General features: G+C 37.5%; 4 protein-coding genes across 4 annotated transcripts; 2 read left to right on the top strand and 2 right to left on the bottom strand.

Moving 5' to 3' along the window:
- Window positions 1-587: 587 nt before the first annotated feature.
- On the top strand, window positions 588-2,225 carry LOC117638138 (putative HVA22-like protein g). Its single transcript, XM_034373246.1, has 7 exons — window positions 588-617; window positions 725-786; window positions 896-994; window positions 1,096-1,152; window positions 1,383-1,446; window positions 1,541-1,753; window positions 1,919-2,225. Exons 2-7 carry the CDS (start codon window positions 755-757, stop codon window positions 2,093-2,095), a joined length of 642 nt encoding a protein of 213 aa, XP_034229137.1. The 5' UTR covers window positions 588-617; window positions 725-754; the 3' UTR covers window positions 2,096-2,225.
- A 1,843-nt stretch (window positions 2,226-4,068) lies between these two features.
- LOC117636877 lies at window positions 4,069-8,122 on the top strand. The gene is made up of 5 exons (XM_034371588.1): window positions 4,069-4,583; window positions 6,329-6,631; window positions 6,891-7,109; window positions 7,225-7,353; window positions 7,528-8,122. Exons 1-5 carry the CDS (start codon window positions 4,338-4,340, stop codon window positions 7,738-7,740), a joined length of 1,110 nt encoding a protein of 369 aa, XP_034227479.1. The 5' UTR covers window positions 4,069-4,337; the 3' UTR covers window positions 7,741-8,122.
- A 1,414-nt stretch (window positions 8,123-9,536) lies between these two features.
- LOC117638200 (aquaporin TIP1-1-like) lies at window positions 9,537-10,926 on the bottom strand. The gene is made up of 2 exons (XM_034373330.1): window positions 10,537-10,926; window positions 9,537-10,351 (listed from the first exon to the last, which is right to left on the bottom strand). Exons 1-2 carry the CDS (start codon window positions 10,681-10,683, stop codon window positions 9,584-9,586), a joined length of 915 nt encoding a protein of 304 aa, XP_034229221.1. The 5' UTR covers window positions 10,684-10,926; the 3' UTR covers window positions 9,537-9,583.
- A 738-nt stretch (window positions 10,927-11,664) lies between these two features.
- LOC117638023 (aquaporin-like) lies at window positions 11,665-13,431 on the bottom strand. The gene is made up of 3 exons (XM_034373108.1): window positions 13,348-13,431; window positions 13,142-13,232; window positions 11,665-12,531 (listed from the first exon to the last, which is right to left on the bottom strand). Exons 1-3 carry the CDS (start codon window positions 13,407-13,409, stop codon window positions 11,740-11,742), a joined length of 945 nt encoding a protein of 314 aa, XP_034228999.1. The 5' UTR covers window positions 13,410-13,431; the 3' UTR covers window positions 11,665-11,739.
- Between the last annotated feature and the right edge of the window lie 652 nt (window positions 13,432-14,083).

Raw genomic sequence — 14,083 nt, forward strand, 5'->3', positions numbered from 1 at the left:
GTTAGGTAAGGAGAACAAATTGTTAATCTCACATATAATAGACTTGTTAAAAGGCTATTTAACTAATTAAAGGGTATGAATCCAATTGGAAACCTTTTTTTCTTTTGCGGCCGGCGCCACCTTGATAAACCTTCCGATAGCATTTTACTGAGTATCTAAATAGTGAATTACAAACGTGAGTTAAACCAGTTGGTTAGGACAATGAATCCACCTCCTTGCACTCAAATTCAAATCTTCGTTCTTTATAATTTATAGCATTTTAAATTAAAGATATGAATAGTTGACTTAATTCAAAGATATGTCTGGTCCATAACCAACAGCCCAACCTTCTACTAAGTGTAGGCCTGTGATTTGATTAAAATCTTGGGCCATGTAAAATTATCTGATCCAATTTTGTACAGAAACCCCCCAAAAAAAAAAATTTCAAATCCAAAATTCAAATAAACATTTGTCCCGTTGGCAAGCAAAGTAGCGTTTTGCTTGTATAGCGCCTTTTCGTGCGACGTGTTTGAAGGTTGAAACCAAACCCAAACATGCATATACATATTATGCGACGGTTTTCCGCTGTACTCTATTTCTACTTTCGGGATTTTCTTTCCCCTTCAATCTCTCTTCAGGTAAATTCCCAGGTCTTCTTCTTGTTTTCAATTTGGGTCATATTTTTTTTTTTTTACCAATTTATTTCTGAACTCACCTTGAACTTTTTTATCTTCATGGTTTTCAGGTTATTTGAAGTTCTGGGTTAATCAAAATAATGCTGGGATCTTTTCTTCCAAGGGTTCTTCTGTACGTAATCAAATGAACCCCAATTGGGTTTTTGACCTAACCCAACCCAAGTGGTGTTAGTTTTCATGAAAGTTATTGTTTGGGTAATTAAATTTTTTATTTACTGCAGGATGGTGTTTGGTTACGCTTATCCGGCTTATGAGTGCTATAAGACTGTGGGGAAGAATACGCCAGAGATTGAGCAACTTCTGTTTTGGTGCCAATACTGGTATATACATATATGATATATCTATTATGTTATTAATTATGATTCTTTCAACTTTAATTTCCAATTAAAATATTGAATTATTTTTGATGTGGGTTTTGTAGGATATTGGTTGCTATGCTTACTGTGTTGGAGAGATTTGGGGATGCTTTATTTTCATGGTAAACAATTTGCTTCCATAACATTTTATTGAAGCCTTTTTTTGTTACAATGTATATTTGCAAATCAAGGAGATGTACGACTCGTTTGGATGGGAGAATCTCATGTGAAGTGTCCGTGTAGCTTAAATTTTTGTCGATTAGTGATTATCTAATATCACGTGGCAGAGCGTTGCATATTTGTGTCATATGATTTTTAATATAACTTATTATTCCCTTGTGTTTTTTTGAAGGGTACCAATATACAATGAAGCCAAATTGGCGTTGTTTATATATCTCTGGTGTTCTAAGGAGAAAGTAAGCACTCATTATCATCCTTACTTATAGAATCATGTTTTTATTCTGTCCTTAATAATAGTGATACTCGTGAATGTCTTAATTAACTTTTCAGGGCACGGCCTATCTTTATAATCGCTTCTTCCGAGACTTTGTGGCACAACATGAGGCAGAAATTGATGGTAAGATATTGGAATTCAGAGTTAAGACTAGGGATTTTGCAAACCTATCTTGTCAAATGGCTCTGAATTATGGCCAAAAAGGTGTTTATGAGATTTTGGAGTATGTTTCTTCTCATCAGTCGGCGCCACAGCCTCATTCTGATCAGGTACATTCTTGCCACAGCCAACTCGTGGCCCAGTTAGACATGTTATTATCTTGCTAAATTAAGTTTACGCCGCACATTCAAACAATAATCAACCTGATCAACAGTTGAAATCTCTCTATATTTAAATAAATTAAGCAGCCCAGCCCCCCTGTGGTTTCTGTGCAGAAGCAAGAGAAGGGCACTGGAAAAGTAATTGCTGCTGGTCAGTCTGAAGCTGAAGCAAGGGACCAAAGAACAACAAACGACTTCGAAGAGAAACCAACTGAATCAGTATCATTGTCTGGAAATGGAACCCCAATTCTTCCCAGCAGAAAACACTGGTTAAAGAAGCTCATCAAATGATGCGTCCAACACTGCACCAAATTATATTATTTTGGCTTACCAATTTTCAGCCTTTTACAAAATACAATTTTATGTCTTGTTAGTCTTAATTACTTCCTCTGTACCTCATGAAAACTAATCAAGACGTACCATACTCATTCTACGTACCACAGCAGGTAACATTGATCCTATTTTTTAGATTTCAAAACCGAAACCCCTTCGAGTCATACAAAAGGAGTGTTGGGATACGTAAGAGTTGAACTACCTAAATATCTAAATCATATAATAAATTCCTTCAAAGAAACATACCCAACAACATTACTGATAAAGCTCACTAACTCTTTAGCCACCGGCCTAAGAAATTACTAGGGTCAGTCACTTTCATATATGAAAATGACGTATGATATCAATTTTTAATTATCATGACTCGATACATCACGTGTTTATAAACGAAATAACACCTGTCACGCGTCTGACGCGCACTCATAAAGTTAACCACACGTTGGAGGAACATATTGTTCTTTCAATCCAACATTTCCACAATTGCTGCGGTCATCTTTACTTGTTCAATCCAATATTCCCTGCGACCCAAATAACCCAATTTTATTGACCAAAACAAGTTTTCCAATATCCCCACCAACATAGAACGGCACGTCGTTTGTCTCTGTTAAAATACCACAAACAACCTCGTGAATTCGACAATTCAATGAATTCACCTCCTTTTCAGCAATAAGCTACACGGTGGACTCTTCCGTAGCCTATCCAGTTACACCACGTGGCAAATATACGTACAGGACACGTAGCTAATTAAATTAGCTGGCACGCTCACGTGTCGCATGGATACGGGCCGACCAAAGTAAGCGAAAGATCAGAACCCAAAAAAAAAAAAGTAAGCGAAAGAGCGAAAATCTCACTCCTACGGGGCCCACTTCGTCCGTCAGCCCTTTGTTGGTTTTTTGGTTGGTCTCCCTAACCGCCCCACGTGTCCAAGCCGCAGTTATCTACATTTGTGACCACAAACCACCCTATCCATCTTTCTTTTAGGTCCTTTGTTTGCTTCTGTTTCATAAATTCATGCTTACTTTATTAATTCATTTTATTTTCTCCTTTTTCTTTTTCAAATTTTTTTTGTTTGCTTTTTTTGTCAACAAAGAATAGTGAAATGCACCGCCCAAAAAAAAAAAATTTGGATAGAAAGTGGAAAACGTGGGAGAGAGTAAATAGCGGAGGATTAGTATTTTGTGCCGACAGACATTTGGAGATGAATATACTTTGTTAATTGTATTGTAATCATTCCTCTGAAAGTATTTTTTATATTATACGAAGTTATTGGTGCAGTGGCTCGGTACAAGAGATATGATATGTAAAGTTTTACATTGGATGATATAATAATAATATCTAGTTCAAATATAAGTAGTCCACTCCTAATTATATTGAGACATTTTAAGTTCAAATCTCACACCTCAAGATCGATTGAGCCTAAACCTGCCAAAGGTTAAAACCTTATTCCTAATTACAACAAACTGATCATGTTTCTAAAAATGTTAAGTTGTATTATACATTATATGTGGAGTATGATAGAACATTTACCTTTGTAGCTGAATTTTTGTGCCAAACTAACCCATGTCTCAGTATCACTTGTATATATATATATATTTATTTATTTATAAAAAAACTACAATCAAATTACTTTATTTGGAATTTTTTTTTTTTTTTGGGTTGCTCCTTGAATTAGCTAAGGAAAAAGAGATAAGCTCTTACATCATGTGTTTTGACTTCTTTCAAAGCAAAAAGTAAACAAAACTAGTTTTCTTAAGTTTTGGTCGGAAAAGTAAAAGATTAACTAGTTATAAAATTTTATTATCCTTCCTCTCTCATTTTTTTTACAAGAAAGAAAATAAATAAATAAATTTGCGTCTTGAAAACGAAAGCTAGACCAAACAAAGATGCCTAATAACTAGCTTTTAAAATACAAAACCCCGTACAATTTCCACAACACACACACACACTCTCTCTCTCATATTTAAGCCTCTGCCTGCAGAGCCAAAAGGAAAGAAAAAAGAAAGAAAAGAGAGAGAGAGGGGCTAAAGCAGAAAGAAAGAAGAAGCTGTTTGTTTTTCCCACTTTTTAGCTCGTGTGACTCACGAGACTCACAAAAAGAAGAGCAGAGGCTAAGAAAGAGGGGAAGGGGGAAGGAGGAAGAAGAAGAAGAAGAAGGGTCACAAGAAAGAAAGAGAAGGCAATAAATAAAAAGGAAGAAATAATGGAGGAGAGCCCAAGGAAGAAAAGTGGAGCGGGGCAGGTGCTGGACGGTTCGAATATAATGGAGTTGGTTGGGAACAAGGAGGTGTTCAGTAGTTTTGTGGAGCATAAGTTTAAGGAGCTGGATAGAGACAGAGATGGTGAGCTATCTGTGAAGGAGCTTCAGCCTGCTGTTGCTGATATTGGCGCTGCTCTTGGCTTGCCTGCTCAGGGCTCTTCCCCTGACTCTGATCACATCTATTCTGAGGTACCCTCCAACTTCAATTTCTTCTTCTTTTTTTTTACCTTATTTGGTATTTACTTTCAATACCCTTTTCATTTTTCTGCTTTTATTTTCTTCTTATTATTTACATATGTACACTCTTTATTAGAAAAATTAACTGACACGTGTCTTATACTTAAATTGTCAATTTTGTAATATGAAATGTTTGATATTGAAATACGATTCAAAGTCTAACAACGTAACATAATTAGTAACGAGAGAGAAGACGAGTTACCAACTGTAATTGTTTTAGTAGTTTCTTTGGTTTTGTGTTGAATGGTTAGGATCTATAGTTATTTAGGAATTGAACACAATGATTTTCTTTTTTGGCTGAATTAATTTGTTGGAGTGGCTAATCACTGATACATCCAAAACCCTCAGGTTAATAATGCAAACTTACAACAGATTATATCAAATGCTGCAAATTTACATCAGATATGCATAAGATAAAAATGCTACGTCTGATTTGACTTTGGAGCTTTTGATTGCGTTTTTTTTGTAGTACTCTAAATTCCACCCTTTCATCATGTAATCAAATTTGTTGTGTCATTCTTGTCAGGTCTTTTATTATTTTAGGCCACCTCCTTTGTAATATATGGTTCTGTTAATATTTTTTTAGTACAAGCGATAGTCTAAACTACAGGGAGGTGGGTTTCTCATACACACGCAAACAACTAAGATGTCATGGGGTTTCGAACCTGAGACCAGAATTAAGGCTATTTTCCACCAGGCTAGACCCCGTTTGGCTTTTTTTTTTTTTAAATGTTGAAAAAGGGAGATTGTTGTGGCTTTGCTTTGTTTCGTCTATCTGTATGTTGAGAATTTCTATTTCTAGCTCGCTTCAGAAGCATCCAACCCATGACCAAACTTTGTCGTTCTTATTTTGTGACTTTGCTTTTCATTTGGACCTACTTCTCTCACTTTTTATTTATTTTTGGGTATGAAAAAGAACCCTTTTCTTTTTATCTTCTTATGCTAAGAGGAATCTGGTGACGAACTCTGTCGACACTTTTATATTATTCAAGAAGATTTAGTGTGACGAAAGCCACAATTTGCCATAATATTCTATGATGGGACTGGTGCCTGCCCATTTTTCAAAAGGCAGTGGTTTTGTGGGGGAGGGGGAGAGAAGTCAAAAAACTTTCTTTAAGGGACTTGCTTCTGAACAAAGTAACAACCTTACCTAATCAGCTTTAATAATGTGGCTGTAATTTATCTTAGCAAAAGTACATGATATGTTAGTAAAATAATGTCACATACTCACTTTTAACCGCATGATAATTGAGGAAATAGAATAATTGTAAAGTCAACATAGATGAAGTTATATAGTGAAGAAGTTTTTCAACGGAGGAGATCTGATTGCAACTTAAGGTACGTCTGAGATTGGCCTGACTGATTTACTGTGTCAATGAAGCTGCAATGCGGCAGTAATATTTTAAGTATCTGATATGCTATCTTGGCATATACTGGTTTTAGTCCAAATGGGACAACACTGATCACCTGCGGTAAGAACCCGATTAGCGGAGAATCCATATTAGCGAATATAGTAGATTGTGTAAACATGAGCTGAAACAGGAAAGCTAGTTAACTAGATCTCTTTTAACGGTAACTGTTATGTGCCAATTTGTTTAGAGGAACTAAAGTCATTTTATCCACAGATTAATTCCTTTGTTTATGTGTGTAAACTTGCACTGAAAAAAAAAATAAAGCATATGATTTGATGTGCATAGGTGTTGAATGAGTTCACTCATGGAAAACAACAAAAAGTGAGCAAGACTGAGTTCAAAGAGGTTCTTTCAGATATTCTGTTAGGCATGGCTGCTGGTTTGAAGCGAGACCCTATTGTGATCCTCCGTATTGATGGAGAAGATCTCGAAGAATTCATCAATGGGCCAACTTTTGAACCAGAGATGGTAGCCTTGTATTCTGAGATAAAGTCAGCTGATGGAAGTGGAAGCCTCCGTGACTATATAGCCAAGGCTTTGGCAAAACTCACCGTTGAGCAAGGGATGCCCCCTTCATCAGATCCTTGGGTAGTTGATCTTCTCCAATTTAACTTGTTTCAGTACTAACAATTCTATAATTTGATCTTGGGAATGAAAATTATATTAAACTAACATGCTGCAATTTAGATAAGTAGCGAAAGTATCGGCAACATTATATCATCCTACAAATTTACATGTTCTCACCACATTATTGTAGGTTGTAGAACCTAGAAAAGTTGCATTGGAATCTTCTTTCTTGACTACTTTTTTTTCCTTTTCCTTTTTGCTGGTTATTTTTGTTCTTTAGGTTATTAGCAATATCGTGGAACCTGCTCTGCAATCATGCACTGGCCATGATTTGGACAAGCCTGTATCTCAAGAAACTTTCATAGAGGAGTTTAAGAAAGTGGCAGAAACCGTGGCTCAACACCTTAAGGAGCAGCATGTGATTGTAGCCCACAGTGAAAATGACTTTGATGGAAGTGGCATTAAGAGACTGTTGTCCAACAAGTTTGAATTAGACAAGGTTTGACTCATAAAGATGTCTTCTCATATTTTTTCACTGACCAGTTGCATATTTAAATCTTGTTGGAATGCCATACGTATTGAAATCGCTTATTTCAATCTATTGTAAAATGCAGACACTGAATACAGCTATTGAAAATGTGTCAAAAGATCGCAGTGGGAAACTGTCCAAGGAATATTTGCGTGTGGCGCTGGATGCAGTGGGTCCAACCGCTGGTCTGCCACCACTTGGTGCAGTTGAGCAGGTGCTCTGTTAATTAGCAAATCTATCTTTATATCTGATTATGAACTCTGACAACCTATTCCTTCAGTGCTTCCCAAGCTTGATCATTTTTTCCTTCGGAAAATCTTAGTAACTTATGCCTGTCCAAATGACTAATGCAACATCTCCATGAATTTTTTACGATAAAAATCTACAGATGGACAAGGTTGTGCAGGACGCGTTCAACTTGGTGAATGCAGAAGATGGAAAGCTGCTCAAAGAAGACGAGTTCAAAAAGATATTGACTGAAATCCTGGGGAGCATCATGTTGCAATTGGAGGGAAATCCTATCTCAGTTTACTCAAATTCGGTTGTGCATGAGCCCCTTGCCTCCTCTTCTACACTATTGCAGCCATCTTCCGAGTTATAGAGCATAGCTCTTGTGGATATATCGAGCGTAACAAAGATAAAACTGGCAATAAAATTTTGATGAAGAAAATGATCACTACCACAAGTTTGTGTGTTGCTTAGTTATTGTAATCGTGCTAATGAAATGCTCTTAATGTGCAAATTTAGATAGAGATGGTGCCAAGATATATCAATGTCCACTACTCTCTCTGTTATGACTGATTTCTGTTTGATGCATCAAGGGTTTGAGCTAATCGTAAAATTGTTACTGAAGCAAATGGATCCAGGATTTGTCAAGGTGTTCATGGTGACTCTACTTGGTGCAATTGGTCTCTGCTGGATATAAAAGAAAGCTTGTGTTAATTTCTTGGCCACAATCTTTCAAATATACCATTTTTATCTTACAGTAGTTTTTTTTTAACTGTTCATAGAGATGAAAGAGAGTTCTATTATTCATGCAAGTACTTTAAAGCACTAATGAGGTCATATGTTATGTTTCTGAAGTAAAAAAAGATCATATGTTATGGGCGCAGAGAAGTTTACATGTAAGAAGATTGAGACAACATCTACGTAAACACTAATCAAATTTGACATACTACCTTTGCTTTTGAATATAAGCGGGAGTGAGCGCAGGCATCTCCAGAAGAAGGCCTACAGCCAAACTCAAAACATAGAAAGGTTTGCCTATAAATAAATTTACACTTATCTCTTACGTTTGCACTGAAATTATTTAGACCACATTTACGAATGACATATTTAATAGAGATGAAGTTCACTCGTATAGACGGATCTCATCCTCTATTAATGATGTGGTCTGTAATGTGATCCATGTATCATTACTCTTACTTCTGAATATAAACAGGAGTACTGCTTCCTTTGAAGCAGGCCTCGCCTATGCTCAGAATGTCGTGTTCTCCTTCCAGCACCACCAAACCCTTCTTTGGAAAGGTCTTAAAGACAAGATAGTATATTACACAAGCCAAAATGGGTGCAAACCAGAAAACCCAATGCCCATGCCACAATGAACCTCCTCTTACCAATGCAGGGCCTAAACACCTTGCTGGGTTGAGACCAATACCAGAATAGCCAGCCGTCCCTGTGATTGTTATTGAAATGAAAACTCCGAGCCCTATTGGTGCTGACAACATGAAGCAAACCCGGGCGGGCCAACTTCCTTGCTTCTTTTCTAGTCAAAAGCCACTGTTATGCCCACAAAGAGCAGCAGAAATGTGCACACAGACTCCAATAGAAAAGCATTTCCTGGGCTTATCCCATGTGTCTCTCCATTGGCATTGAGAGTGCAGCCACCTAACAAGAACTTCTGCTCTAAATCATGGCTCATGAGGGTGTGAATGAGCAGAAAACCCAGAGTCGAGCCAATGCATTTTCCCATAAGAGGGAATAGGTTGTTGGCTGCCTGATGCCTTTTTTTTTTTTTTTTTTTTTCTTTTTCAAAAACGATTTCAGATATTGCTAAATTTTTTTTTCTTATTTTAAAACATTGCTAAATTATAAACAGTTTAGATTAAGATCCTCATGCTAGATCACTTTGCATATATGTAAATATGTGTCCATATATATATAAACAGTTTAGATTAAGATCCTCATGCTAGATCACTTTGCATATATGTAAATATGTGTCCATATATATATATATATATATATATTAAGAATCATACATATTACGTTGTTAGACTATCAATGAAGACCGCACATTTAAGAAGAATTCTAAGTAGCAACTGTGGTTCACAAACGCTAGAATTCGAACTTGTAATCCACTACATTTCCAACTGATCAAAGTACCACTTAAGCTAGAGCTCAGGGTAGAATATTTTACTTGTTTAAATGCATTGCAGATCAAGATCTCATACATTGCCCTCTCCCTTCAGAATGTCACACTCTTCTTCCACAGATTTTAAACCCTCATTGGGCAAGTTTAAAGAGACACAATAGTACACACTACAAGCCAAGATTGGTCCAACCCAGAAAACCCAATGGCCATCCCACAACCTCCCCCCTTGCAACAATGCCGGGCCTAAGCACCTTGCCGGGCTCAGACCCACGCCCGCATATCCGACCCGCCCAGTCACAGTAATTGACACAAAAACTGCAAGTGCCATAGCCCCAGCTACCACAGCACACACCATGGCCAAACTCAACTCTTTGCACCTTCTCTTGTCAAATGCCACTGTGACCCCGACAAAGAGAACCACAAATGTGCAGGCAAATTCTACCATCAATGCTGTTTGTGTCCCCACCCCAGATGTGGACCCACTTCCCTTGATTGTGCAGCCACCTAAGGAGTATTTTTGTGCTGCATTTTGATCCATCACAGTCTTGATTATAAGAAATCCCAAGATTGAGCCAATGCATTGTGCCAAAATGTAGATGGAGGCCCTAGCAAAAGTTATAACACCCTTGAGGGCAGCTATGAATGTGAAGACAGGGCTCATGTGCCCTCCAGATAAAGGGACTGTGACTAGGAGGAAGAGGAAGGCTATGATGAAGACTGCGATTGGGACAAGCAGCTTTGGATCAACCTCTCCTGATTCCAAGCATGAGATGATTGAAGAGGTCAGGGTGAACAGAAGAGAAGCTGTTGCTACTAATTCTGTAAAAGCTGCTCTCCACATCTGAAAACAGAACCCAATAGTGAGAAAATTGTAACTATATTGACACTTTTTTTAATTCAACAATTGTCATCTATGAGATTTGAACGCATGAGTTTCTCCGACAAAATGGAGAAAAATGAAATTTTATGATGATAATAGAATACTTGGTAGACAAGACATTATGTTGCATACCATTTGAAGCTTACCTCTGGTGAAAAATATTCATGGGCACCAATTGCAGCAAGAAATTTTAGCCTCAGCGAGTTTTCGACACCAATTGCCCCACAACTTCTGCCAGCTGATTTGGGCAATTTTTCATCAGCTTCATTTGGGGTCATGACCAAACCCTCCATGCCTCAGACAATTGATGACAAGAATAGGGTTGAAGGGTTTCTATTTAAAGAACCACCTTCTTCTTTTTGTGAGTTCTAAATTTCTAATTGGTCACTGCAACACAAATTGAGACAAAAAAATTCATGGCAGAATGATACACCATTACATAAGTTACAGAAGTTGCCAAAAAAATTATTGGTTTGTAGCACTTATCCAAAAGAATTGAGAGCTTGTGAGCTGGAGAAGTTGCCAAAAAAGCTTTGGTTTTTGCTCTTCCAAGAAGGCAGGCAGGCAGTGAGCATGCATGGTTTTATATGTAAGTTATTTAATCAGAACAACAGATGACTTGTTTATCCCTTGGACGTGGAAGTCGAAAACTATAAGGATGATGCTAAGCTTTATAATTGCAGGCATATTCACTCTGCATAAAGGAAGATGCTGGGCTTAGAATAGAACAATGGAAATTATAGCCAAATAAAACTCTATATACAACGACTAGACTAAGCTACAATTTGCAAGTTGGGATGATGACAATCTTTGTTTTGCACCAGTTAAATTATGAAAAAGTCAGTGAGGATTTTGATTCATGAAACATAGAGGCATTTTGGCTTAACCAATGCCAACATCACATCACACTTTTGCTTTGTCTGTCCAATTAAATGAGTTATTCTCTTTAAACCGTTGATTGGTGTTTGATTCGTTTAAAGTGGGGAATTTTGAGTCGTTGATATCTCTTGTGCATTATTCGTGCCAATCAAGCAGTTGATAAGCTAGCATTTTCTCTTAGAAAACACCTTCCACCAATTCCGAGGAAAGCAATGGCTATATTTGATATTAAACAAGGCTCATAACTCTCTAGTTTAATACACAAAGACTCTCCAAACATATCTTCAATAGTTACCACAAAGATATATTCTGTCACGTGGTGTTATTAATTCACATGAACGACATAGCTGATATTTCATGAATCTATAGTATAGTTCTCATAGAGTAGATGCACGTTTTATAAATAAGTGGATTGATATATAACACCACTTGTCAAATTTGTCACACTGGAAAATTACTCAAATCCATTTCTAGTGGGGAAGAGTCTCTACGATATTTACTGTATCTTGCGTGTAGCCATCCATGTGAAAATGCTGACGTGGAATGATCTTTATGTACAAATAAAACGCCACGCAAGCAATAATGGGCCCGGCCCAAAACACCCAATGCCCATGCCAAAGGTGCCCCCCGCGAATCAATGCGGGGCCCAAGCATCGAGCCGGGTTCATTCCAACCCCGGCATAGCCCTTTACAGCCGTAACGGTGGTTGAGATGAACACAAGGAGGCCCACAACTGTTCCAACGATAGAAAAGACTACAACTCGGCCCACAGCATGGGCTTGGCGATGGTCAAATGCCATCCAAATCGAAGCAAAGAGAAACACAAACGTGCATATGATCTCAAGCCAAAGGGCTTGGGTGGTCTCAATGCCAATAATGATTGGCCCATGTGGGCCTGGGGCAATGACAGTGAGAGTGCAACCTCCAAGTGAGAACGTTTCTTCAATGCTGCTGTTTACCACAGCCTTCAGGGCTAGTGCACCTAGTACCGCCCCCGTGCACTGGCTCAAGATGTAGACAGCGGCACGTGAGAGGGATATGAGGCCGACGAACACTGCGGATAAGGTGACAACGGGATTGATGTGGCCGCCGGAGATGGGATTGGTGGCGAGGAGGAGAATTGCAACTGTGATGGAAATGAGGATCGCCATGACAAGGTTTGGTGTTGTGGTTCTAGTCTCATAGGAGGAGATCACTATTGTGTCTATAGCGAAAACAAGCACTGCCGAGCCAACTAGCTCTGCTAGAGATGCTCTCCAAACCTGTAATTAATAATTTAAAAATTTACAATTAATCAAGTACAAAAAATTGAAAGATCGAAACTATCTATTTTTTAAGTCTACATTCATAGATCATCTTTGCAAAAAATTAGAAAAATCAGAAACCGTTTCGATATTCAATTGTGTCCTACAAAATCAATGACCACGGTGCTTCAAAAAAGTACTAAAATTTCAATAATTCAATTGAGTGGTCAAATGATATAGGATTCAAGTGATTTTTGGTAAAGATGATCTTTGAATGAGTATCTACAAAATAGACGTTTGAATTAGTGAAATACATTACGGAATGAGCCCTACAAGAGAATCCCTCAAATAAACTAATTTGAAAGATCCCTCAATAAAAACTCTCTCTATATATATATATATGAAAGTAGAATGACTTCCATATACCTCTGGATCAATTCTTGGGTAGGATAAGCACACTAGGCAAGACTCTAATAAAATTCATACAAGATATGCACCACTTAATTATAGGTTTGACTTATTTTTGAGTTACATCAGACATATATACGTACTTTAGATTTTGATTTCATCGTAATTAGCCGACTTATCAAGTCACTGATGTGAATGTTAACACATAATATATACCAACCTTCAACGAAAACAGCTCGTGCAATCCCAACTTCTCACTCAAAGTGGAGGGACTGGACTTCTTCACTTCCTCAACATTCCAATGCTCTGACCTGCAAAATCATTTGCAGAAGAAAACATGGCACAATATATGACAGAAAGTAATGAAGTATTTTAACCCTCAGATTAAAGAATTAGGAGAATTGGGAAGAAGAATTTGGTACTTACATTGGTGTGGAAGAAAAAGGATGAACTCTATCATCCTCTACCACCGGCCTATTTTCAGCCATTTTTTTTTCTTTTTAATTGGTTGAATGGATTGAGTTGGAGTTCATTATATCTAGGGATGTATGTATATGTATATACATTATAATATACTCAGGGACGTTGATCTGTATGAGTGGGTAGGTCGACAATAATACCTGTTACAAGTCAAAATAAATTCAATGATAACCACACTTCCGGCTGCTACACCCTACTTATTTATGATATGATGTACACTGCTTTCTAACACCAAACTCATTATTGTTAGATATTATTCATATGTTGTAATATTTGTTATATTCAGGGGCACTTCTATCCTCTAAACATTTGCTTTCTTAAAGCTCTCTCTTTTCGGACAACCAACCAAAAGTCGACATAGATGTTAAGTGAGCACAAATTGGTCAGAGCAGCACATGCATGTATGATAGTTGTGCCTCCCAAGTTACAAACATAAAGGATTTGAACGTCAGACTATTAGTCTGTAAGTCAAGGTATTTTTTTACTTAATAGATCTCGTTGGCCACATAATTCTACAAGAAAGATGGGTCTCTCTTCCTTCCGCTACAAGTCACCGAAGCCAGAGAAAACCCTAAATCCAAGACGCATCATGTTTCCTATGGACATAGTCAGCCTATGTTCTCAGTCTCAGGCTTCAATCCTCTCAAAGTTTTGGTAAGCATGTTCAACAGTTTTTTGTACC

The sequence above is a fragment of the Prunus dulcis genome, chromosome 8, assembly GCF_902201215.1.
Source record: "Prunus dulcis chromosome 8, ALMONDv2, whole genome shotgun sequence".
NCBI lineage: Eukaryota > Viridiplantae > Streptophyta > Magnoliopsida > Rosales > Rosaceae > Prunus > Prunus dulcis.